The sequence below is a fragment of the Pseudonaja textilis genome, chromosome 1, assembly GCF_049901715.1.
Source record: "Pseudonaja textilis isolate UNSWEBS1 chromosome 1, rPseTex1.2, whole genome shotgun sequence".
NCBI classification, from domain to species: Eukaryota; Metazoa; Chordata; class Lepidosauria; order Squamata; family Elapidae; genus Pseudonaja; species Pseudonaja textilis.
Genome location: NC_141990.1, coordinates 62362981 through 62390692, shown reverse-complemented (window position 1 = coordinate 62390692; position 27712 = coordinate 62362981). Strand labels below are relative to the sequence as shown.

Sequence of the window (27712 nt, the reverse complement as noted above, 5' to 3'; positions counted from 1 at the left end):
AAGGCAATTTTGAGTTTCTTTAGGAATTCGTCTTGAGGTCTCTAGGAATATGTATATATATATATTTTATCAGTATGACAATTTTGAACATTCTGAGATCAGAACAAATAGTTGGACTGGTTTTAGTGGCATTGTTCTGAATGTTCTGATCAGAGGAAACAATTTTAAAATTGGTATTTGGAATTTCCCAAGAAAAACAAATTTTGTTTTTTATATCAGAGCAAAAGATTTCAGTTGCTTTGAGTTTAATTCCAATGGAACATTCTGACAGAGTGTTGAGTTATCTTGAAGCAAAATCTATTCCTTGTTTTGTGCAAACCGCTGGTTGCCGCATTCTTAAAAACAGAATAAAAGAAGTTAGGACTATAGGAAAATTGGAGATGATTCTTTTCAGAGGAAGTTTGAGCTGAATCCCAGTTCATTCTTCAAAAAAAAATAAAAAATCCCTGATTTGGTTTGGTTTTGACCAATCATGCAAATGGATATATTAAATTGTTTTAGAATTTTGAATAAAGGATCCAATTATGCGTGGAAGTCATTTTAACTTAAAAAGAGAGTAGGAGTTGCTGATTTTTCTATGGCATTTCTTTCTGCTGTGGTTTCTTTGTGTTTTCATGCCATATGAGTTGTACTGAGATATGGAAGAAGCAAGGATTGAGATTTACAAGTTATATATTTCTCTTATATGTGTTAATTACATACATAGGGTTTTTTTGGTTTGGATTGGGTACTTAGTTATTTATCTTTTCTTCTCTCCTCATTTTACATGCATGATAGCAATAAAAATCACAAGTTATTTCTAGTTACCATATGAGTAAAGTGATTTATATTATTTTTTCCCAATTCAGGGAATGGAAAAATCAGTAATTGTACAGCAGCCGAAGGTAGTTTTACTTCCCTCACTGGACTTTTAGAAGTTGAACCTCTACACTTTACTTGTGTTTCAACTAGTGATGGAACAAGAATAGAAAGGGACGATGCAAGTACGTTTACTGGTATATATATTTTATTACTTTTTTCTATGTAAATCAAACTGTATTAGTAGTCTGAAATAATCTTTCCAATAAGAAACTTACAGTGAATTTGAGCTATTAATTGTTAAATAAAGGCAGTGGTGGGATTCAAAATTTTTTTACTTTTGGTTCTGTGGGTGTGGTATGGCTCAGTGAGCGTGGCTTGGTGGGTATGGCAGGGGAAGGATACTGCAAAATCCCCATTCCTAGCCCCCTCCAGGGGGAAGGTTACTGCAAAATCCCATTCCCTCCCCACCCCAGTAACCGGCTCTCCAGCTCCGTTCGCCTGTGCAGGGCAACTAAAGAAGACCCAGCCAATCAACTGGGACACAGGAGGCAGAGAATAGATGGGGATGGGGCCAGTCAGAGATGGTATTTGCTGGTTCTCTGAACTACTCAAAATTTCTGCTATCAGTTCTCCAGAACTGGTCAGAACCTGCTGAATAAACCACCTCTGAACAAAGGGTATTAACACATTATAATTAATCACATAATTCAGGGTTTAATTTAACGATGAGAAAAATCTGCCTGCCTTGGAAACCGATATTTTGATTTCCCTATTCGCACCGTGAATGTTGAATCAAAGTTCTGTTAAAAATTAGATTGCTTGTGACTTTTTTCTTTCTTTTGAGATTGGTTTCTTGCTTATTACCCAAACTGTACTGTTTTCAAGTTCACTTTGTGTCTTGCCTTTCTTCATACGTGTCTTTTTCTTTTGTTTCTTTGTTTCATGCCAGTGAGTACCTTTGGGGTTACCCCAGCAGTTGGAGGCCTCTCATCTGGGACAGTAGGGGAAGCCTCGACAGCCCTGAGTTCAGCAGCCCAGGTAGCTTTGCAGTCTCTCTCTCATGCAATGGCCTCAGCCGAGCAGCAGCTCCAAGTGCTTCAAGAGAAACAGCAGCAGCTTTTGAAGCTTCAGCAACAGGTTGGAGGCCATCTCTTTCATGATGTCTCTAAACTTCAAAAGCTGAGAGAATGGTTCCCTTAATTGCAGAAAATCTCTCTTATTTGTGAGAGAGAGAGAAAGAAAGGGAAAAAGAAATCAGGCATAACTATCAAAAGTACATCTTTAGAAATAGGTTAGAATGTAACAAACATTCTGATCTTGAAAGTGGACATGGGTTTTTTATTGGTGCAGAAAAACCTTTCTTATATATGTTTATGGTTCCATTTAAAAAAAAACTTATTTTGGATTATGAAAAAAATGTGAAAATACGGAAAATGTAGTTGGATTTCTTTCAACAGAAATAAATATGTTGCTGTTTGATTAAGAGCCTTAAAAACTTCTTTTCATTGCACTCAGGAAAAGATACAGAGTTACATTTTATTCCTTCTAAAGTGTGTGATTAGCTGCAGTCCATCTTAACCATTCTAATCTGTGCTTGTCAAGCTCAAAACTCAAGAGATCTTCCGTTAGCAAATTTCAGTCTTAACATCTTTAGAAAATCCTTTGCATCTGAAGCAACCTGGATGAAGCATTTAAATTTACATTAATTTTATGATATCTGTCTTGACTTAGATCATAAGGTGCAATGACATGCTTTTGTATTTAACAGATTTTTATGAGTAATGCACATTCCTACACCGAGTAGTCCATTAAAATGGAACTTTCCTGAATATGCAAAAAAAATTAAAACCTTTTTTAATATGAAAGAACCATCACAATCAGGGGCACATAATATAAGAATTTCAGGTTGTATTCATAGTGGAAGGATATACATCTGTCGTCCCATTGAACATAATGGGTTCCTAGATGTTTACAATTGTGTGAACTAAGGACTTTGATTAAATTTAGATTTAAGTTTTCAGTCTCATGCATTCTTAGATATAATATTCTATTAAATACCAAATATATTTAAGTCAATTGGGCTGCACTGGACAACTTTAGCTTGCATGGTTTATGCAACAGGTTATCTCTCTAAGAGACGAGTTCAGTGAAAAAAAATTCGGTGAGTTTTGAAGTGTTCTACTTTCATTTCTTGCACTGTTATTCACTTTTTTGTGCTCCTTTTTGCATTCTTTTGGTAAAAAAAACCTTTGGTGTGTGAAATGAAAGCTGAAGCTATTTGCTTTTTTGTTTGTTTTGTTCATGCTGCTTATTGCTAATGCTTTTAATTGCTACTGCCTTCATGGGCAGCACCAGCCGACAGTACATATGCTGCTTTTATTTCCCCTGCAGAAAGCAAAGCTGGAAGCCAAACTACATCAGACAACAGCAGCAGCTGCTGCAGCAGCATCAGCAGTTGGTCCTGTTCACAACTCTGTGCCTTCCAACTCAGTAGCAGCCCCAGGGTTCTTCATTCATCCGTCGGATGTCATCCCACCCACTCCTAAAACAACCCCCCTGTTCATGACTCCGCCTCTCACACCACCTAATGAGGCAGTTTCTGCTGTTATCAATGCAGAGCTTGCACAGCTTTTTCCGGGTTCAGTCATTGATCCTCCTCCAGTTAACCTTTCTGTACACAACAAAAATGCACACAAGTCCAAAACGGTAACTAAAGAAAAAGAAAAAAGAAAAAGAGCTTTCATAAAATTCCAATCTAAAGATCATTAATGACAGGAACTATTTTGACTGCTTGGTAGTTTGCCTTTTATCTAAGTGTTGAAAGTATATTTTGACAGGGAGTTTTGTTAAAACCTCTTATGCAATAGTCCCAAATCTATTAAACCTACATTCCATATAAGGAAGCTAGTGCAAATAGCTTGTTAATGCTTTGGACTTTTCCATTGGTATGCTTAAAAACTAATCCGTATACAATATGAGTGATCAGTTTTTCAACTTTGAGTTTTCAGTCTGCTCTTTTTTACTTTTGCATGTGCAGTAGCAAGTGACTTATGCCAAATACAATGTATTTATATATTGATCAGGTTTTCGTTTCCCTTTCAGAATCCACTTGGAACTGGACTTGCTCTTGCAATATCTCATGCTTCACATTTTCTTCAGCCACCTCCTCATCAGTCTATCATTATAGAGCGAATGCATTCAGGTAAAATAGTAGTTTGTAGGTTAATTCTTTCTAAGTTAATTTGTTTTGAATAGCTAATATAATAACTAGATTCCAAAGCCGGTACAGTGGTATCTTGGTACTCAACTGCTCCAAAACTGACGCATTTTGACATGAAAATGTTATCCCTGATACTCATCATTTGTTTGGTACTGGATATGATGCAGAAGGAAGGGGGGATAGCTGTAGAGGGCTGACAGGAGGTCAGCCATGCTGGGAAGGTCACTGACAAGGGACAGATAGGAAGTCCTTCTCAGCCAAAACAAAGAGTCGTGTGGTAAGTCACATGGTTTGTTTAGTACTCATCCTCCCGGAACCTCTTCCGAAAGACAGGTACTGAGGTACCACTGTATAGGTATGACCAAAGCCCAAAAGATGATTTTGATATTCTTATATTTGGTGTTTTATAATGAATTGATTTTTCTATTTCCCTCAATTTCAGAAGCTTACTATGTAGCCTAGAAGCTGCTTAAAAATCCATAGAGTTGTATAATAAATCATATGTTTCTATGATTTGTTATACAACTCTATGGATTAGAATTATACAGAAACTCTATGTTTCCATAGGTGCAAATCAGTATTTTTTGTTTTGTTTTAGCTGAAAAGATTTGCACATTAAATGTAGATGTTATGTTAAAATGTGAAAAGAGTATTGTGTTGAACCCCCACCATTTTGAAATAATTGTTAAATAACTTAGTAATTCTTCAAATAAGAGGAAGAGGTATTGGGAGTGTAGTAAATGTTTACCTTACATTTAAAAACATAATTCATGATTCAGGTTCATAGAGATAACTTTGACATCTCTCTGGCTACAGTTTGAACTAAACCAAAAGACACAGGCATGTGGGTAGAAAAAAACTATTGATGTCTCAGCCATAAATTCCAGAATAATCTGTACTGTGCCAGCAGTAACTAAACTGTAAATATTTCCTTGTTAAAATTAAATATTTTTGACAACATGGATTCTGTTTGTTAAGTTGTGGGCTATGGCTGCCCTTCTGGCAAAGGCAGACTGAGTTCATTGTATTGGCATTTCATCAAAACTATTTCTGTTCAAAGGTGCAAGGAGATTTGTGACATTAGACTTTGGCAGACCCATCTTATTGACAGATGTGTTGATTCCAACTTGCGGGGATTTGGCTTCCTTATCAATTGATATTTGGACACTCGGTGAAGAAGTTGATGGAAGAAGGCTAGTTGTTGCTACAGATATTAGCACCCATTCTCTTATTCTGCATGATTTAATACCACCACCAGTTTGCCGATTCATGAAGGTAAAAATTCTTTCAATAAAAATAAGATATTCTAATGAATATATATTTCAATATGGTAAATGTTATTCATAATAGGTAATGTTCAGTTTTACAATATATTTCCTATTTTCAAAGAATGAAGTGACATGGAAAGGCTGCATGTCTTCTGTTTCAGATTACGGTCATTGGTCGCTACGGAAGTACAAATGCTAGAGCCAAAATTCCTTTAGGATTTTACTATGGACATACTTACATCTTGCCTTTAGAGAGCGAGCTGAAGATTATGCACGATCCTTTGCGAGGTGAAGTTGAATCTGCAAACCAGCCAGAAATTGATCAACATTTAGCTATGATGATTGCACTGCAGGAAGATATACAGTGCAGGTAAAACGCATTGTTGTTTCTGTTGTGTTGTTTTGTTGATGTTGATGTGTTAGTGAGATAATGCAAGTTGTTGAATGTTAGCAAAATGCTAGCCCTGTTTAAAATACTGTTATTTAACTGTATAAGTATAAATATTCTTATGTCCTGGGATCTTTTTCAATAATTTATTTATAATTAAGACATTTTTTCCTTATTTCACTTACAGGTATAATTTAGCTTGCCATAGACTTGAAACACTTTTACAAAGCATTGACCTCCCACCACTGAACAGTGCTAACAATGCTCAGTATTTTTTACGCAAGCCAGATAAGGCAGTGGAGGAAGACAGCCGAGTATTTTCTGCTTATCAGGATTGCATTCAGCTACAGCTTCAATTGAATTTGGCTCATCATGCTGTACAAAGGCTCAGAGTAGCTCTAGGAGCAAGCAGGAAGATTCTGAAAGAACAGAGTGATCCTAAAGAACTAATTCAGATGTCCTCCACGGAACAGTTGCGCACAATTATCCGATATCTGTTGGATACTTTACTTAGTTTACTCCATTCTTCCAATGGTTGGTAACTCAATTATTTTTATTAATAAAATAGCAAGCTTGCTATTTTATTATCAATATTGAATATATATATATATATGTGTTAGTGTCAGTGGAGATTTTGAAGCCTTGTAGAATGTTTCAGATTAAATGAACGAGACAAAGGTTAAGAGAGTAAGACTATAAAAAGTATCAAATTAAGGTTAAAATCCCAGTGGTGGGATTCAAAATTTTTTACTACCGGTTCTGTGGACGTGGCTTGTTTGGTGGCCATGGCTTGGTGGTCATGTGACTGGGTGGGCATGGCCAACTTGGCAAGGTGGTACAGCACTTTGCTGCAAGTAACATTGAGTTGTCGATGCCCACTCAATCACATGACTGATGCTGTAGAGACAGGGTGATTTCCTACATACCTTCCCCCCCGCCCTTGGGCTGACAAAAAAAAAAAAGCCCAACTAAACATCGCAATTGCCTGCCAAGTCTCCTTCTTCTCTGCCTGTTTCTTCTGTATGGCTGAGGAGGAAGACAGCAGCCGACTTCTTGCTCTACGAAAGAGGCATCTGGAGACTGAAAAAGAGTAGCCTCCAACCGCCCCTTTTTCAGTGCAAGAAGTCTCTTCCAGCTGCCCCTTTTTCGGTGTGAGAACCGTTTAGCTGCCGCTCTGCTTCTCCAGTGGGCAGACACATGTTGTGCTTTTTTCGGTGGGGCTGGAGAACACGCAGCAGTTGCAGGCGTCTTGCAGCAAAAATTATTGATCTCCAGCTTCGCTCCGCTTCTCCAATGGTCCGGTGCCGCCCTGTTCTATGTGCCGGCTGCTCAGACTTGCCGGGCCCAGCACAAGAAGCCTCCCCGGGGCTGGACTCCAGCCACACCAAGAAAAGCACGCAGCAACAGCAGCAGGCATCTTGCAACAAGGGGAGTGAGAAGCCCCAGGACATCTGCCCACCCACCTGCTGGCTAGCTGGGCCGGGCCGGACTGGAAGAGGCTGGTCCGCCAGGAAAAGGAAGAAAGTGCTCTGGGAGGGTGGGCAGGCGGGCGAATTTCCTGGGGCTGCTGCACATGCATACTGCATGTGTAGCGGGTGTTCAAGCAGTGCGCATGTGCAGCAGCTGCAGGACATCTGCCCAAGCTGCGCCGTGGCCTCCGCATGGTAGGGAAAGCTAGGAAAGTGACCGGGGCAAGTGAGCGACTGGGTGACCGGGTCAGGGGCATGGTCAGCCAGGCGACCCACACCAAATCACTTCTACCAGTTCGCCTGAACTGGTGTAAACAGGTTGAATGCTATCTCTGGTAGTGAGTCTTAATGAGTTGAGGGAGGTCTAGTCTACAGGGATAAGAAAGGCTGTGTGTCTGTGTGTGTGATGAGGGGGAGCTTCACCGTATATCTTGATGTGTAAAACCAGCTTCTGTATTTTTTAGAGAAGTATCCATGTGTTCTGTTTTTTTAGTGATTCTCCTTTTCATACAAATAGAAGATGAAAGGTTTCTAAATCTTCTAAATTAAATGACTGGTGGCATTTTAAATTTTTTATTATATTGTAAATCACTCAAAGTTGCTGTATTATGAGATGGGCAGCACAGAAATTCAGTTAATTAATTAATTCAATAGGAACCTGTGAGACTACTAGCAATATGGTCACTGTTGAGATAACATCTTAAACTTGTGTAATCTGTATTCACTTCTAGAATCACGATCAACTAAGTATAGAATTTTTTTGTTTGTTTGCAATCTAATATACTTCATTTCTTTTTCTAAGGGCACTCTGTTCCTGTGGTTTTGCAAAGTACATTTAATGCTCAAGCCTGTGAAGAATTATTCAAGCACTTGTGTATTAGTGGGACTCCCAAAATACGTTTGCACACAGGTCTTTTACTGGTTCAGCTATGTGGAGGTGAAAGATGGTGGGGACAGTTTCTCTCAAATGTCCTGCAAGAATTGTATAATTCAGAGCAGCTTCTTATTTTTCCACAAGACAGGTACTTTTCACATTACTTTTAATATATCATCAAGCAGCATCCAGTCTATTTATTATTGAAATATAGAAAGATAAGCAAGAGGGGGAAAGCCTTATAATAATCGTAACAATTTGCAGTTGTAATAAATGAAGACAATCATAATTACGTCTGTAAGTTGTTGAAACGTATTCATTTCATAATAGGGATCTGCATATTGATATACTGTACATAGCCGGTCATGTACCTGCAAAAAAATCTCTCATCTATATATTTAATGATATCAGTATGATTTAGTTCTTTATGCCCAAAGAACAAAAGGGAAATAAATGTTTTATTTCCTAGCATCAGCTTTTTTCTCTCTCTCTTGTGAAGTATTGCTACTCATTTAATTAGCCGGGAATATTTTCAAATGACTTACTTTTTATATTTAGGGTCTTCATGTTGCTTTCTTGCATTGGTCAAAGATCACTCAGCAACACTGGTGTCTTAGAAAGTTTGTTGAATCTCTTGGATAATCTCTTGTCTCCTCTTCAGCCTCAAATACCAATCCACAGATGCTCAGAAGGTACCAAACATTTCTAAAATAATATTAGATTTTTATAAAAAGTCAGTCCAACATTGTTAGTGTAACTGCTTTTTGCAGGATTGTAAATTACAATTCAAATCACAATTAACTGGAAACAGACAATTAACAGAAAACCTTAACTCTTAGCTACCATCTATTGGTTATACATATGGAACCATTGCACATTAATTTGACTGAATCTAATTTCAAAGCATTCATTTTAGGTATTCAAATTTATTCCCAAGTAGTTGAACAAATAATTTATTCCCATTGTTATCAAAGTTTAAGCACTCTTTTTTTTTTTTGCTTTTCTGGGTAAAGAGAAGAGAAACAGATATGTAAAATATTTTGAGATTCTGGAAAAAATCTGTTAGTATATTTTGTCTTAACAATTACCTAAATAAATTCTCTTATTTTGAAGGCGTTCTGGACATTCCTATGATTAGCTGGGTTGTAATGTTGGTATCTAGACTCTTAGACTATGTGGCAACAGTAGAAGATGAAGCAGCTACATCTAAGAAGCCTTTGAGTGGAAAAGAGAGAGAAAGATTCTTGACAGGTTAGTATATACTACTTAAGATGATAAAACCTATTAATGAGCATACAGTCTCTGAAAAGGGCAGTCATGTTTGCATAGAATAGTAAACTGCAATTTTGGATCAATCTTATTGTAAATAGCTATGAATTTTTGAGTGCATCTTTGTCAGGTGTGAAAGATCAGGCCCACATGTGAAGGTCCAGTTAAACTGATTTATCGTTAATCATGCCTTTGCACAGGAATCTTTTCATCTAATGGTTAGCACCTGCTTGGGGTTACATAATGGAATTCGGGGGGGGGGCAGGTTGGACTTACTTTGCTTGTAACTATGTAGGGATTTTAGGCTGATCCCTCTTTTTACACCGCACCCCCAGGTTCTGCCACTCCTTTTACAATGTTCTTACTCCACCCAATCATTGTAATTGCTAAACTAACCATTAATTGAAAGCTTAGGATATTACTGGAATTGAAGATCCTGCACTCTTTTTCCAAAATAAAATAATCTTAATTTTACATTTTAGAGAGAACCAGTATCACAATCTCAGACACTGAATTAAGCATTTCTACTGATTAGCTGTCTATTAGTTCAGTACTTGCCAAAAGAAGGGGGGGGGTTTATGTGGTCTGGGCATCCTCGCTCCCCAGTTTAGGAGCACTGCCATTGTGTTGGAAAAATTATTTATTTATTTAACAGCTTTCCAGGGTGCCATTTGTTCAGAGCCATGGTAACTTTAAACAATTGTTGAATAAATGTCCATTAAATGAATACCTATAATAACCAACACTGCATTGCCCTCAGAAACCAATTGGTAACCAGTTCAGCTAACATAGCAAGGGCTTCATGTGGACATAGTGAGGCTTGCCTGTCACTGCTTTGGCTGCCACATTCTGAATCTATCTTTTTTTTTTTTCAAGGACAGCCCATGTAGAAAGCATTATTATATTCCAACCACAAAGTAACCAAGGCTCGACTGTGATGAAAGCCTATCAATCCAGAAATGAGCATAACTGGTGCAGCATAACTGGTGTTTCTAAATAGGCTACAAAGTGAAAATCAGAATGTCAAACACTTGCAAGTGTAAACATTGTAAAGAATAGTTTTTAGTCACACCCTTCTAATCAGTTCTTTGGTATTTGCAAATAAAGTTAACTTGTTTCATAATATTCCCAGTGTTAACAGCTAGACAGAAGTAGGCATAAAGTTTGGTGGGACTTGTCTGTTCACAGAATAACTGACAAGATACATGGCCAGTCAAAAAGCACTGAGTTACTGTAACACAGCCTGAGGATTCTTTTCACCAGCCGCTATCTGCACAGGTTGCTCTTTACCATTGTAGCTTATCTTTACTATTTTTTTCCTTGACCTCATTTCTAGTATCTCCCCATTTACAAAGAAAGCCCTGAGCAACAACCACCTACTTTCATTTTCTCAGATTATCTATAGATCTGTGTCATATTTTGAATTATTCCTATAAGAATATTACAGTCCAGCTTCATTTCTGTCCATCTATCAATTTAGCAACTGTTCATCTGTTTAAAAGTTGCTTTAAAAATTCAGACATGTCAGGAAATCTGTATGCCAAGGGACATATCTGTAGGCATATTAATGCCCAATGGCATAATAATAAAGATGATGGATTTTTGGATTAAGCCATTAGGAAAAACATAGGGATGGGCAGCATTTGATGTCCAGAACTGAAAAAGTTAGCTATTTTGCTAACAAAATAGCAATAAGTGTGTACACATGTTTGTTTAAAGAAAAGTACCAGTATTTCTTTTCCTGGGGTAAAACAGTAACTATGCAATCCAAGTAAAATACACATTTGAGTTAAGGATCTACCAATACCCATGTATTATACCCATGACCAGTCCTTTTCTTTTATTATTTGTTTGTTTGTTTGTTTATTTATTTGCTTCAGATCTGAAGTAATTCACATCCCTAAAAATACTGCTTAAACACATTACACTGATGATTAGCCTAAAGTTGATGGGAAAATACTTCATTATTCAGGATAGAAATCCCTCCCACTTGAATAATTAAGTATCATCATAAGGGCTTTTTGCTCACTTGTGTTTGCTTATAATTTTGTATTATAGAAAACAATTGATGACATTTATCTACCTATTTGAATTGTTAGTCTGCTTTTCATTAAAATGAATTCAAGAGTGGAGTGTGATAAAATTGGTGGTAATCATGCAGAGTTACAAAAGCAACAACCATAAAACAGTGTGAGCCACACATTAAATAACACAGCAGCCCAGGTTTAAGTTGAAGTCTGGGTTAGTAGGCTTTTAGTTGACATAAATTCTAGCTGCTGTTTTCTCCCCCTCCCATACACGTTTCAAAAAATTCTGGAATTGTATCTTCTGCTTTGTAGTAATAGATCTATAGTCCTCAGATTTTGGGATAGTTTTCCAATTGTTTGATTAAGAGATACAACCTTTTAGTTCAGCTTAATTTCAAAATATACAGTAATTGAATAGTTTCTTTGCTAAAAAAAAATTGGGATCTTAATTGTTACAAAGAAAATGTTCTAAGGTCCACTCAGTTTCAGGCTGATTGAAGGTTTTACAGCCAGTGCCAATCAAGTTGCCTGTGAGATGCCATGAAGTACAGGTAGTCCTCAACTTAACAACCAGAATTGAGCCCAACATTTCTGTTGCTAAGTGAATCTGTTGTTAAGTGAATTTCCCCCATTTTATGACCTTTCTTGCCACAGTTGTTAAGTGAATCACTGCAGTTGTTAATTTAGCACCACAGTTGTTAAGTGAATCTGGCTTTCCCATTGACTTTGCTTGTCAGAAGGTCACAAGGTGATCACTTGACCCCGGGACATTGCAACAGTCATAAATATGCGCTAGTTGCCAAGCATTTGAGTTTTAATCATATAACCATGGACATGTTGCAGAGGTCATAAGTGCGAAAAAGGTCATAAGTCACTTTTTTCAAAGTCGTCACTTTGAACGCTCACTAATTGAAGTTGAGGACTACCTGTACGCAACGAAACAGTTCACACTGGCTCTGAAAATACTGGTGAAATTTCAGGATAATATAAGATGAGGCCAAGGCAATTTAGCCTGAAAGCTCATCCCTGGTTGATATACACACATTTATTGCATAGGACTTCCTTTCTCATCTGATTTTCTTGTGCAGCATTTAATGTCTTTTCTGCCTTCCTTTTAAAATATACTTATTTGTTTGTTTGATCATTCAATTAACATTTCATTTCAAAAAAGCCCTGTTTTAAAGGATGCAAGCTAACTGTTTCTAAATACCGTCTCTGGTCCTTTCAATAAAGCTAAATCAATTATTTTCCTAGCATCCATAACAATAATTCAATCAATGTTTATACCCTTTAACAAACTAACAAAATACTTTTTTTTTCTTTTTTCCAAAATATGTATACTGATTTTTGTGTATATATGTGGTCTGTGTGTACTACCAAATTTGAAATACCATTTTGTTTTGCTTTTCAGGCAATCAGTGGAGTTTCATTAACAATAATTTACATACACAGAGCCTCAATAGATCTTCAAAAGGCAACAGTAGCTTAGATAGGTTATATTCCAGAAAGATCAGGAAACAGCTTGTTCATCACAAACAGGTAACTTCTAGCTCATATTAATGATTTTCTTTCTTTTTCTAAATTACAGGAGGATTTGTGCTTTTGAGATACAATTCATGTTTTATATTCAGAGCAACATTTTATAAGTTAGGTAGCATATAGCTGGGATGCACTGAAACAAGTTAAAGGAAATTCCAGTTGCCTGACTTTCCCACAGCAACCATGAACCTAACTGAAAGCGTGACTGATACTGACAATATAATAATTGCAGACAAGGGATCTAAGGAAATCCTATGCGTGCCCTGCAGGGTGGAATAAGAGATTTCCACCATCTTGGTAGAAGAAGAGTTCACATAAGTTTGAAACTTTGAAGTAATGTGAGAAACCACTGTTCTATTTAACTTGCTCATTATACAACGTTTGAAAAACTTGACAGTGAGGACAAACACTTGGCAAATATCTGCTCCTATATATAGTGTTTGAAGCCTCACCAGTTTCTGCAACCTTAAATCTGTTACTGAAACTGGCTTTGTAATTCAAGTCTGTTGGCAGCCTGTTAAAGTTTTATAAATATAAAAACTAAAATTTAAAAAACTTTAACTTGACCATCCTATGAAAATGCATATCTATTTTGCATCCTATTATATACATTTTTATACACTGTTAATATTTTCTTTTAGCAACTTAACTTATTAAAAGCAAAACAGAAGGCTTTGGTGGAACAGATGGAAAAAGAAAAAATACAAAGCAACAAAGGATCATCCTATAAACTTTTAGTAGAACAGGCAAAACTAAAGCAGGCCACGTCAAAGGTATGATGTTCTGCAATTATATTTATTGTCTTGTGCAGAAAAATATTTTTCTGCAAATTCAAATATGTTTTGGGTTCATTGTTTCCACAAATGATTTCATTGTGCCTCTTAAGGCCTAACCTGTTGATTCAGTTACCTGCTATATCTCTAGTTTTAGAACTAGTCAATTCTAACATAGGTACCTGTTCATATGTATGTATATGTACATATATTTTATGTAAGTTGTTTTCTGAATAATGCTGTGGGTTATTCACATCAAGATAGTTCCTTGTTATAAAAATTAAGATTACATTAGAATATTTCAACAATTCTCCAACTGTGCCCTTTTTTGAGTCATCATAAAAGGTGCATGGACAATATCCAAATAATTATGCTACTAATTAACTAAGGCCAAAGGAAGTTGGATTTGTCTTTTTAAAACAACTCCTCTTTCACTATCCATTCTCTTATTATGTGATGTAGGTTGCTCTTCAAGTAATATGGTGTTTTAAATAAGCACTCTTTGGTCCACAGAATTGTCTGAAATAGTCTTGGCTATTAGTTTCAGTTATTTCTTTTAAGAATATTTGTTTATTTATTAAATTTATATGACACCCATCTCACAGTTAGAGGCAAGTTGTACAAAGTATTGAGAAATCTTCACTTGAAGACCAATAATCATTCCCATGATTCAATTTTCACATCATCTAACCTAGAAACCATTGTATGTTAAGGCATCAGGTTTATCTAGTGTCTTATCCAAAGGGTTCAGTGTAATAATACTTGAGTAACAGTTTATGTAATCAGTTAATTTGTTTCTTACAAGAATTATAAATTTGAAAACAATGTTATTCGTGCTGTGTTTTAGGAAAGAATCTTATGTATGTATGTTAAATAGACATTTATTTATTTGGACTTATTGTGTAATATTGTAATCTAAGGCTTACATAAGATAAGAGAACTCAGTGTTTTCTCATTTCTTTTTGATTGAAATAGTGTGTTATTGATACTAGTGATTTATGTGGTTGATGTTTTTTTCTTTCTTTGTGAAATTATCTACTCCTATGATTCAGTGAATAGTTGAATAATGGCAAATGTGTTTGTGTTTATGATTTATGTAGCATTTTAAGGATTTGATACGCTTACGACGGACTGCAGAGTGGCCCCGTTCTACATTAGACACTGAAGTATCAACTGCAAAAGAAACTCCAGAAATTGAGCCCCTTCCATTTACATTGGCACATGAGCGCTGTATTTCAGTAGTGCAGAAACTGGCCCTCTTCCTATTGTCAATGGATTTTACTTGTCATGCAGATTTGCTGTTATTTGTATGCAAGGTATGGATTATGCAATGCAGTTAATAGAAATAAATCTGATCAAAACTTGAAAGCTTGCATTTCAGTACACTAGGTTGGATCCGTAGTTCTCCCAAAATTCTTTCCCAATAATTATTTGTCATCCAAAATTATGATGACTTCAACCCCTTGAGGGAAAATAATAAAATAAAATTATTTGAGATGATAATTTTAAAAGATCCACTGTTGTTCTGATCCCAAGGAGTTTCACTCTGATAGGATAACGTTTCAATAAAAATGTTTCAACAAGAAGAAAACTAGTTGTTGAACTTTAAATATAATTCCATCAATACGATGTATCTTTTCCTAGCTGTTGTTTATATAAAATCATCTATATTTTTTCTCAATGTATGTGTGCTGAAACAAAAGCTATGTATTGTATCAAATAACAGTTTTGCACAAACCTTTAATTTATGCTAACCAGAGCACCTAAATTTTGCTTCTTTTCCCCTCTTGACTAAAGATGTAGCCTGTGAAAAATATTGCCAATGTGCCTGATAACTGGCAAAAATCTGAACCATGATAGCAGAGGGAGTGGTGGGAAATAAACCAACATTTTGTTGGGAATTTTTGAAAGTGGTGTTCAGTTAGATAGAAACACTGTTGGTTGAACCACAATAACTTGCAATTTCTAAGATGAAATTAAAAATAAAGACATTAGAAATGGGGAGGGGCACTCTTTATATGAGAAGACCTTCCCCAAGTTGCAGATGGAAGGCATCAAACTAAAGTTACATATACTCCCAAACCAGGAAGATTATCTTATTTCTTCTTTTGATCAATATCAATACTTCTGATATTATTCTAAATTCCTTTACCATTAGTTATAAATACATGTGTAAATTACAATTACTAAATATTCAAATCTAAATTTTGTAGAAGTGTTGTGTTCTCCATAGATATGAAACAAGTTGCAGCAAAGAGAATTTTGTCTACCTGTTTTTATTTCAGGTTCTTGCTAGAATTGCAAATGCAACAAGGCCTACAATTCATTTATGTGAGATTGTGAATGAAGCTCAGTTAGAAAGGCTACTACTGCTTCTGGTTGGGACAGACTTTAACAGAGGCGATATCTCTTGGGGAGGAGCATGGGCTCAATATTCTCTGACATGTATGCTGCAAGATATTCTAGCAGGTTTGTTAAAAATTATTTTTTATCTATGGAAAATGCTTTGGTTACCTGCAGTGGGGAACGATGAAGGAGTAATAAATTAATTAGCCTTGAACCACATCAGAGACAATAAAATAAAGGTTAAATACAGGAATTAATTCCAGGATAAAATAAATAAAAACATGAAACAAAAATATGTATGTAGTAAATATAGAAAAATATTTCATCTGTTTATGATATCCCAATTTGTTTAGTATATAACAAGTTCTTAGCTGAACTGCCTTCTCTATACATCATTTTATAATATGTAATGGAAGCACCCATGTTTGGTCATGGAATCTAGTATGTCAAATGCTGCTCTTCATAATAGGCCCTTCATAAGAATTGCATCAAATTCATTGGCAGGTACTCTTTATATTGGAAAATGGTTTTGTTCTTAGCCAGTCAAATTAAAGATGTATTTTTTCCCAATAATTCCATGTTTCCTTGGGTACTGATATCTGAGACTCCGAAAATTTCCTCTGCCTGGGAGGCAGTTGAGAATGGGAAACCCATATTATGAAACAAGTTTGGTAATTCAGCTTATGCAGGGGATAGGCTAAGCCATATGTTCCGCTAAACATTTTGGATAGTCTATCAGGGCTGCCAATAGGTTAAAAACTTTAATTATTGAGTGACTATATGGAGTGAAAACTTGCTTCTGCTTGACTGCTGAAGTTAACATGTTCTTGTCAATTCCCACTATGCTACTTTAAAAAATGGAACTGAACTTATTCCAGTGAGGAAGTTTTTGTACGGCCCCACAATTCCACACTATACCTCAGCATTGGGACTATTTTTTGTTCTAAATATTTTCAGTGGGTGGGGGTGGGACAAGGTACCTGGCTAATTATATTTAGATTATATAATCTTTTGGTACATGTCTCAGCTTCCACCAAGCTTCTTTTAAAATTGATAGCCATCTTTGACTGTTCCAGTAACTCTTCCCTATACCATTTAGGAGAACTGTTAGCTCCAATAGCTGCTGAAGCCATGGAGGAGGCTGCAGTAGGAGAGGAGGCAGGAACTTCAACTGTAGATTCAGATGACGCTCTTCAGCAGTCTGCAGCTCAGTTAGTGGAAACTATTGACGAGCCTTTAGCGCATGACATTACAGGTAAATCAATATAACTTGCATAATGGCTTTGAATTGTTAAAACTGTTCTTTTTTTGCTTTGGCAATTCTGCTAAACATTCTTGGATTTCAGTAATTGTTGAAAAGTATGCAGCTCTGCTGGTGTCAAGTAATATTAAGCAACTTTAGTACTCAACAGCTAAAAAGCCACACACAAAATAGGCCAAAGCACAGATTCTGCTAGAGAGAAGTTCCCTGAGGATGGGCTCCATCTCAAGTCTGAAAGCTCAGAAAAATAAGGTCCTGCAACATTATTCTGGGACATGTATATTTGCCTTCTGAGCTTCTTGTTTTCATCTATAGAGAGATAAATTCAAAAGAGATAATCAACTAGCCCAAAAGAGAAAACTTCAGCACCTCTCCACCAGTAATCATCACTCAGATCAGCATAGATTAACGTCAAAGTTAACTTCAGACCAACATCAAGTAAGTAGTACTTCAATCAGGAAACTGCCAAGGAGCCATCAGTAAACAGCCCAGCCAAATAATCTCTAAGACCATCCCCACCCACAGAGATAGGCAAGACACTAGAATATAAACTGACAGCAAATTTCAGTCGCTTCTAGCACAGATGAAGTTACCTAGTTAGGTAATGGAATGTTTGCAAGAAAACAAGCAAGATCAGAGAGCACCAAGGACTTCTCATTGCAACCCTGAGCGACAAATATTCTCCTTTATTGATATTTGCCTTCATTCATGAAAACTTGATGCAGTCCATAGCAGATGCAAGTCTCTAGATAAGATGTGTCCAACTTGCAATCCATAGGCTGTATGTTGCCTGTATAGCTAGTAATGCAATCCCACAAGATAATAACATTTTTTAAAAAACTAAAGCTAGATATTAACTATGTTATATATTTTATGTGCAATTCCCCTTCATTCAGTGCCGCCCAGGCAAGCCAAAAGGCTGGACAAGCATGCTTTAGAGTATAATGTAGCCTCATTTTGCTTTTCCCCCCCACATTTTTGTGCATAATAGAAATTCAGAGCTCACATTCCAAGACTTAAAGAGTAGATAGACAAAGCATTTCTATTTTCTGTTGCAAACTAGGTAATCTTCCACCTATAACCACAAATGGGCGCAAGATTTTTGGTAGTTGAGCAACGTTTCATGATCTTAGTTCTCCCAGTTGCACTTGTTAAGTGGAGCACCAGGAAAATGGTCCAGGCTTCCTGAGCATGTTATGGAAAAGAGAGGACCAGGGTCCTTGACTGTACCTGAGAGGCCTAGACCCTCTCTCCATCCCCACTGGGGAGAGCAATCCCTCTGCACACTAGAGAAATAGATGTCAAATCTGGCAAATATACTAGCAAATGCCATTTCGCTTCCCCACCCCCCACCCCAACAGAAGCCCAGGAGGCCTGGATCCTCTCTCTGCAGAATCCCACATTCATATAACCATGATTTACAATGTTTTTGCTGGAAATCTACATTTACGTTTGGTTTCCGGCAAAAAAAAATGCCAATTGCAAACAGTGAATTCAGTTAATGACCTCAGCATTTGCTTACTGACCATGGATTCATTTAATGGCTTCTGGAAAAAATGTAAGATTAATAACAGGCACAGCTGACATCATTCCGGGCTCAATTATGGGTGGAAGACAAGGGCTGCCTGTATTTTGTTTGTAAGCTTCTGTCTTTATTGTTGTAAGCTGCTCAGAGCCATGACAATGGGGTGGTCTGTAAATTCAGTAAATAAATAAACTATTTTAATCACCCAAAGGTACTCCACCTTTGTCATCTTTGGAAAAAGACAAAGACATTGATCTTGAGTTATTACAAGACCTGATGGAAGTTGACATTGATCCACTAGATATTGATTTGGAGAAAGATCCTCTGGCAGCAAAAGTCTTCAAGGTATGGAACATAATGCATTTTTAAAATAGCTGCAAAACACCTGTGACACCGCCTTAGCTCTTTTCCAATTGTTTGTTTCTGATATTATCATGATAGAGTCCTGTACAATACACAGGTATCAATACTATTTTCAGTATAAACCTCTTAGGTTTATTTTGTGATTATTTTGTATATATAGGTTATATTTTCATTCTAACAAATATTCATAAAAGTCACGAATATGAAGAACATAGTTAAAGTGTAAGTGGTATTTCTAGACATTCTGTAAAGTCCTAATTTTAAAATGCATCATTTTAACCATTTTTATTATTTTTGTATGTGAAGAAATGGAAGAGGGGAAATACCTACAAATATAAAAAAAATAAAAAATGATGGAGGAAGAAAAACATATTGTATTACTTATAACAAAAAGCAGGTGTTTTAAACACATCATTATAACTTGAACACATGAAGTAATATTATAATACTGATCAGTATTACAATGATAGAACCAATTCATAACCAGAAAGTAGGTACATATTAGTGATCTGAGATTGTAAATCTGAACCACAGATCCGATTCTAGAAATGTCACACTACAGAGGCCACTTAAGCATTTAATTACAGTTGGATCTGTGAGTATAGATTCTTTAGATTCTTTTCATTAAATGTGTCACAGCATATGATTAAAATAAACTGGAAGGAGGGACATTCAGAAGGCTTAATGATCATAATAGGAAACATGTCTGTGCTAGATTTGATTTTGAGCATAATAGTAATAGATCTATTGTAATTTTTGAATTTGAATTATTTGATACTCTATAATTCATTTGCTTCCATTCTGGGCATATGATCATGTAAAGCAATCTTCTTCGAAGATAATTTGGATTTCAGCTCCTTTCAACGCGGCCATTTAACATGTGATTGGAGTGATAGTCCAAAATAATGAGCTGGGGAAAAGTGCTGTAAATATTAGCTGCGCAATTCCCTTTATTCTGTCAAAATTATAGTTCAGTCAAAGAACATATTGATCTGAAAGCTGCCAGTATAGTTGGCAGTTTATATGGTAAAAATAAAAGACAATCTAGTTGACAGTTGCGGAAAAAAGGTTTTTATTTTCAGGAATTTCAGACCAATGAATGCTTTTTTTTATTTTATAAAGCCTATAAGCAGCACCTGGTATGATTATTGGGGTGCTGATTATGGAACATACAATTACAATCCTTATATTGGAGGTGTTGGAATTTCTGTGGCAAAACCACCAGTTACAACTGAGAAGAATGGATCACAGATTGTGAGTGTATCAGTCTCTCAAGGTAAGCATATCTGCTAGTTTACTTTGCAATCCAATTTGAGAAAATTCTGCATTTGTGGTAAAAAAAAATACATGTTCTCTGTTGGCATATTTCAGTTATGCAAACTATGCTTAAAAGTCTATTATACAGATAGTAATTAAGATACTGATCCAGTATCCTATTAGACAAGAGGTGTACATGTGAGCATAGACAGATTATAAAACAATGTTGCATTTTTAAAAGTCTATTAAAGGTAAGAACTGGATTTTTTTCTGTCTTGGAAACATGTCTTGCTACTTAGAGCAAAGATCTTTCTGGCTTGATGTATTTAACTCTTTGCTCACGTTTGCACATATTTATAATTAGCTCCTATGTTAATTCATTTTAAAAGTATTTCCAAATGTATGAATCAGTCAAAACTCTTATTTATATAAGAGTAAACAAGTATTTAATAATGTACTAAGGCTTAATACAATATTTACTATTAAAATATGTAGAATTTTACCTGTTTGATGTAATTTACAAATGCATTTTATGATTCTTTCCAAAGCTTTAGATGCACGTTTAGAGGTTGGATTGGAACATCAAGCAGAACTGATGCTGAAAATGATGTCTACTCTGGAAGCAGATTCCATTTTGCAGGCCCTGACCAATACATCTCCTACATGTAATTTTGCACAGTTAAACCTCAGCATCTCTGAATGTTATGGTAATCTTTCTCTTGCTATTGTAGATAGTCTGGAACTTGTAGCTGAATAGTGGATGTATTATGTCAATTATACCTAACAGCAACATATCAACTTCCCAGTGTACGCTTAGTTTTACATACCCTATTAATTTCTTAGTTCATGATAAATGTATATGAGAAGGCTTTTTGCAGTGTATTGTAGCTCCCTATTAAGGATATCAATTTATCTTTTTAGGATGTTCTTAAGATGTTATTTCAACAAGTGTCAATTTGTCTAGCTAATATTTATCAACTTGGTGGTTATTTACAGTATACATCAATAAGCATGTAGACAAACAATGAAGCATTGATTAATATAGGTGATTTCTAGAACTTAGGATATGCAAAGAATTTAATTCAATTTCCTAGCAATATGTTTGCCAGATTAATTACAGTTTGAACTTAAGTTATTGTATCATCAATCTGTTTTTTCAAGTTATTTAATTCAGTTTGAATTCTAGGAAACATCATGATATTTTGGAAGAATAACACATTCAGTGATAAACACTATGTGATTCTCTTTTGTAATTAAAAATGTCTTGCCTTTTTTTTTTGCTAGTAACTCAGTCTCCTGGTGGAACAGATGATTCTTTGCTGCGTGGGTTGCACACTTCAAATCAAAACAATCAGTTTATTATCCAGTTGTCCTCCATTCCAGTGTTAAGTGCATGCTTCAATAAACTATTTTCCATGCTACAAGTCCATCATGTTCAGGTACATGATTGTTGCTATTGTAATTTGTAGAAAATTCATATATTATGTAGGCATTTAGGATCAAGAAATGTACACTTGCTCAGCACTATATTTTATTGAGTTGATGCCTAGTCTGCTATTGTTTGTGTTTTCAGGTTGATGTTCCTAATAAAAGTACTTGACAGTGTGCCACATTACTTTAATAAATGTAATGTAAATGTAATTGAAAATAAATTGATGTCTGTATTTCTAGAATAGACAGACATACAGATAATCATTAATGATGTACTTTTACAAATTAAATAGTATATTCTAATGCTAATCCTTATAGGAAAGCACTAGTTAACAACACAATATTAATAACAATTTTAATTAAAAAGTTTATCACCATTTAAAAATATAGGTATGCATGTGTGGGGATTAAGACTCACATATTATACTAAAACATAATACAATACATTTTTGATGTAGGATATACACTGGTGCACTAGTGCTTTAAACTGTAGTTTCTCATAACATTTATCTAACATATCCAGTTACAATATATTTAAACTGGAATTTACAGTATTACATTTTTATAATATCATCTTCTGGATTCTGAGATTGTTTTCATTAATTTATACAATTATATTGTTAAAGTATATTCGTAAGTTCAAGTAAGCAGTGGAACCTTGGGGGAGGAAAACAAATTATAATGCCACAATAAAACAAACACAAATATTTAAAACAATAACAACAAACACAATTTGGATGTTATGTTGATGCTTTGACAAACTGATTATAATCTGCTTTTAGTAACCATGCAAATTACAATATGGCAAATATAATGCATGCAGTCTGCAACAGTAGTTTATTAACCAAAGTAAAAATTGATGTTTGAAATCTTAATTTCAAGTTATCAGTTACATGGTTATCATGTTTTAAGTATACCTTTTAAATAACATTTGCTAATAATTGTTCTCTAGCTTGAGTCCCTACTACAGTTATGGCTCACATTAAGCCTGAATTCTGGAACTTCCGGAACTAAAGACAACTGTACTGACATTTTCTTATACAATGCCAACCGGACACCTGTCATTCCTTTAAATCAAGGTGAGCTTCATCACTATGCACTGCTACATTGACCTAAATCAGTAGTTTTAAAAATATTGGACTTCTGCTGTATTCAGTATACTGTACTACAGGTAGTCCTTAACTTACAACAGTTCATTTGGTGACCTTTTGAAGTTACAGTGGCACTGGAAAAAAGTGACTTATGATCATTTTTCACACAAACGCTGCAGCATCCCCATGGTCATATGATCAGAATTCAGATATATGGCAACTGACTTGTAGTTATGATGGTTGCAGTGTCCCGGGGTCATGAGATCACCTTTTGCCACCTTCTGACAAGCAATGGGGAAGTGAGATTCACTTAACAACTTGACTTATTAGCTGCAGTGATTCACTTAACAAATGGGGCAAAATTAATTTAACTAATGTCTCACTTATCAACAGAAATTTTGGGTTCAATTGTGGTCATAGACTATATATTCAGATTGGATTTTTTGTTACATTATATGGTAAATTGAAGAACTATCTCCAGTTCAAATTAACTGTCAAAAAGAAAAAGATAGGAGATCAATACTTTGAGTCCTTTATACATCAAGCTCCTTTATATTTGAAAACCAATTCCTGAATTCACTTTTTCTTTCTACCAGAAAACTTTCTGGAATACATTTTTCCCACATTAAAGTATGGTAAAAACGAATTAAGCTTTCAACTGGAGTTAATTCTAACACTGTTTTAGGTGATCTCCATATTAGGTAGACAGCCAAAAGTCACTCTGACAGTAAAATGGGCAATACATAAAATAGATAGATAGATAGATAGATAGATAGATAGATAGATAGATAGATAGATAGATAGATAGATAGATAGATAGATGTGGCCTTTAGGCTACTTCTTAATACATTTAAGCAATTCAGGAATATTTAAAATGATAAAATGTGCAGATTACAGAATCAGTTAGGTTTCTTTCCCTCATTCATACCTTAGAATAGTTAGCATAAGTGAATGTCTTCTTATTCTGTGGTATGAGTTGCCTGCTGTTGCAAACCATTCAGAGTCACTTAGGTGAGGTGGGCGGTATAGCAATTTAATAAATAAATTAATTCCTGGATTTCTTTTATTTGAAAGAAATTTTGTATTTACCACTCTGTAGCATCTCCAATCAATTTGACTTCAAAATAAATTTCAGCATTCTTAATCTCTCTTGGTATGTACAGGTAGTCCTTGACTAACAACCATTCATTTAGTGACAGTTCAAAATTACAGCAGCATTGAAAAAAGTGACATGGCCATTTTTCATACTTATGACCATTGCAGCATCAACATGGTGACATAATCATCATTTGGATGGTTGGCAACTGGTTCATATCTATGATGGTTTCAGTGTCCTGGGGTCATGAGGCCCCCTTTTACGACCTTCCGACAAGCAAAGTCAATGAGAAAGCCAGATTCACTTAACAGTTGTGTTACTAACTTAACAGCTTGAGTGATTCACTTAACAAATGTAGTAAAAAAAAGGTCGTAAAATGGGGCAAAAGTCAATAATTGTCTCATTTAGCAACATAATTTTGGGCTCAATTGTGATTGTAAGTTGAGGACTACCTGTGTTTGTATTTATGTGTATGCACACACACATCTATCATGTATCTAAACTGCTCATCTCCCAAAGATTTGGTGCCTACCTTCTTCCTTTTTTCTATCTCTGGGGGCTGCACAATGTACTGGTATGTAAGCTTGAGGGTTAGGGCTATATTACTATCCTTTTTTTATTAGTCTGTAAAGAAAAAGAGCAATAATACTTATCCTAGTGTCAGTTGGCCAATTCGGTCATTAATATGCCATATGCTGATTGCCTAAATAAGACAACAAATGTTGCTTCATATATTATCAAATTTTTACACAGATGTCCCACATTGAATTTGTTTTTATGTTGGAAATTGCTTGGTTTCTACATGCAGAACTTGACATATTCTGACCCCACTGAGAACATGTGAAATGATCCCATGGAGTGTGATTGTCTATGATAGCAACTCAGTTAATTGCTGTGGATACAGGAATAAGTCCATTACCAATAAATAAGTAAAAGTCTTGGTCTTCATTTCAACAGAGAGGAAACAAGCCAAAGCAAAACCAGAGTCTTATAATTATTATTTTTTATCTTGAATGATGATGAAATTATAAGTTTTTTCTGTCCCGCTCTTCCAGTTTCATGCATGTTATTGCTAAGTGACTTATGTAGTTCATTTACTCGCTTGGAAGATCCAAATACTAAAGGCTCTGGCATAATGCTTTTTTTCCCCCGTATCTAAAAAAATGATCAGTTCCCTTTTCAAATAATTCAATAATAATTCCAAAAACTGTGACTTATGGTTATGATATGCTATTTTTTATTTCTTTGTTTTTTTTTCAGCATCAGTAACTAGCTTCCTGACTGTCTTAGCATGGTATCCTAATACCTTGCTGCGAACATGGTGCCTTGTACTTCACAGCCTAACTCTCATGACAAACATGCAGTTCAATTGTAAGTTCAAGTTAAGCTAGAAATGTAATTATCATTTTATAAAATAGTAAATTTTAAAAATCGTTTTGACTAAAAGTAGTAGACACCAAAAGTTGATGCCTCCTTTTAATCAGTGTATTTGTTAAAATAGCATAAAATAAGAACCTCTTATATTAATTCTGTGTATGGAGCATAAGAATTACTGATCAAATGAATCTAGATTTCAATTCACAACTTGCTAGATCATTACATAAAATATGCTTTGTGTAGACCATATCAACTCCATAAGTTTATACTGAATAGTGGATAGCAATGACTGGGTGGGTAATCTTTCCATTGGCAAGTATGCCTGAAAATACCTTTCATGCATCCAGCACCTAATTTTAATTTTTAAAAAATCTGTTCTTAAAAAGCAAATTGAAAAATTGACATACCTGAAAGAAAAGATCAATTTCTAAATACATTTATTAGGACTGTATGACTGTTTGGGATTCAAAACAGTTGTTTTGAGTTTTAAATGTTCTGCCCTAAGCAAAAAAACGTTCCCATACAATTCTAGTCTGAAATGTATTGACTTTGCAATAATTCTGTTTTGAATTCAGATTGAGTCCAAACACTTTAAGAAATTCACTTCCAGTGAATCAGAACAGCTATCTCCAGCCCAAAATACAGATTATGGATTGAAACAAAGTATTTCTGAGAATTCAAAACATTTTTAATTTGATACATTTTACAGATCACCTACATTTATTAGCATAAGCATTCTTAGCAAATAAAAACTAGATGGATATAGATTTCTGCTTGTGCAGTATGGCTACTACATAGAAAAGGAACACAGTGTTAAAGTGGAATAGTAATATACCAGTACATCCTTAGGTGCTACTGTGTCTTCTGGTATATGTGTGTTTTGTGGCTATGTCCAACCCAATACTTTGTTAAAGACTTTCTCATAGTAGCCATTTCGTAAAAATATCTGTAAGCATCCATAATGTGGTTTCCAAATTCTGTTAGCTCCAAAGATGCATTGTTTATTCCCAGTTTTTATAATGTTGATTAATAATCTTGATAAACATAGCTGTTGCTCCTCCTATATGTATTTCTCCCACACAGCTTGGCTGCTTGAAACTGGTGGCCCTTCTTTTATTTTGAAAGTGACAGATGGAGCTATGAAAGAGATCTAGTACCTTATAGCTAAGTATTTAAGACATTCAGGGTGGCAACTAGAGGTCAGGGTCTCTTTTAAGTAACAGAATGGAATCCTGACTTTATTAACCCTCCTGGCATATAGGAATGACTTAGTACTGAAGTATTTGATAGTTGGAAAGGAATGTATTTTAAAATTCAGAATTTCAGAATACTGTATACTATATATAGAATGAACATTTCAGAGTCATAGGTACTATAATTTAGGCTGAAGAAGAACCAACCTTTTATTTGTCTTACAGCTGGTTCTAGTAGTGCCATTACATCTCAGGAAAGTACTGCCCAGCTATTGGTATCAGATCCTAATCTTATTCATATTTTAGTGAAGTTTCTTTCTGGAACAAATCCCCATGGAACAAATCAACATAGTCCACAGGTAATATTTTTCATTCATATTAATTTTTTTGCAGATTTGATTTATATATTATCCTTATTTTTGTATTATTTGGATGGCCAGTTTGAAGCATATATAGATAAATGTTAAATCTTTTAAGAGAAATAATATGAGTATTCAAACCTACCAATTAACATTGCCATTTTAAATGTGAATATGTAGATCTCAGTTCCCTTGAAATCAGAATGAAATGCAATTTTAATCACATTAGTTTAATCACAAACTATTTCAGACTATGTAGTTATTCAGAATATAATACAAATACTTCTCTTTCAGGTTGGCCCAACAGCCACCCAAGCTATGCAAGAATTCCTTACTCGTTTACAAGTGCATCTTTCTTCAGCATGCCCTCAGATGTTCAGTGAATTTTTATTAAAGCTGATACATATTCTTTCAATTGAGAGGTAATGTTTATTATAAATACCAAAAATTATAGTTTTGGACTATAGAAACATTGCATGTGTTTATTTTTAGAATTTTTCAATTTTCAGCAAACGATATTAAATTACCATGTTTCTGACTTGTTAAACATATTAAAACTATTCCTTGAAACAAGAATTAAAGAGGAAAAAACATTTTTATCTGAATTCAAAATAAACCCTAATCATAATTATTTTGGACCCTGCAAAGTAAAACTGAAAACCACCAGCATGAAATTCTTTTGGCAAGCTAAGAGAATGATTACATTAAAAAAAAAATCCAACAGGAGCAATACATATAAACAATAAAGACAATATCTAAGATCATGGAAGTTATTTAGTGATGCA

At 35.1% G+C, this 27712-nt stretch overlaps 1 protein-coding gene across 10 annotated transcripts in view; it reads left to right on the top strand.

Moving 5' to 3' along the window:
• Positions 1-27712, top strand: part of BIRC6 (baculoviral IAP repeat containing 6) — a 147639-nt gene that overhangs the window by 38033 nt on the left and 81894 nt on the right. For 2 of the 10 annotated variants that reach the window (XM_026695513.2, XM_026695512.2), the window contains exons 23-45: positions 849-995; positions 1751-1938; positions 3193-3507; positions 3904-4003; positions 5082-5296; positions 5451-5659; positions 5865-6211; positions 7949-8168; positions 8579-8712; positions 9134-9271; positions 12728-12855; positions 13497-13628; positions 14729-14944; positions 15914-16097; positions 17074-17229; positions 18972-19105; positions 20246-20399; positions 20929-21087; positions 21665-21819; positions 22764-22890; positions 25259-25369; positions 26794-26927; positions 27222-27349. In XM_026695513.2, the coding sequence (XP_026551298.1) occupies positions 849-995; positions 1751-1938; positions 3193-3507; positions 3904-4003; positions 5082-5296; positions 5451-5659; positions 5865-6211; positions 7949-8168; positions 8579-8712; positions 9134-9271; positions 12728-12855; positions 13497-13628; positions 14729-14944; positions 15914-16097; positions 17074-17229; positions 18972-19105; positions 20246-20399; positions 20929-21087; positions 21665-21819; positions 22764-22890; positions 25259-25369; positions 26794-26927; positions 27222-27349 (3931 nt within the window). The remainder of the gene's footprint in view (positions 1-848; positions 996-1750; positions 1939-3192; positions 3508-3903; positions 4004-5081; positions 5297-5450; positions 5660-5864; positions 6212-7948; positions 8169-8578; positions 8713-9133; positions 9272-12727; positions 12856-13496; positions 13629-14728; positions 14945-15913; positions 16098-17073; positions 17230-18971; positions 19106-20245; positions 20400-20928; positions 21088-21664; positions 21820-22763; positions 22891-25258; positions 25370-26793; positions 26928-27221; positions 27350-27712) is intronic. The other 8 variants (XM_026695516.2, XM_026695517.2, XM_026695520.2 and 5 more) reach the window with 8 other exon arrangements.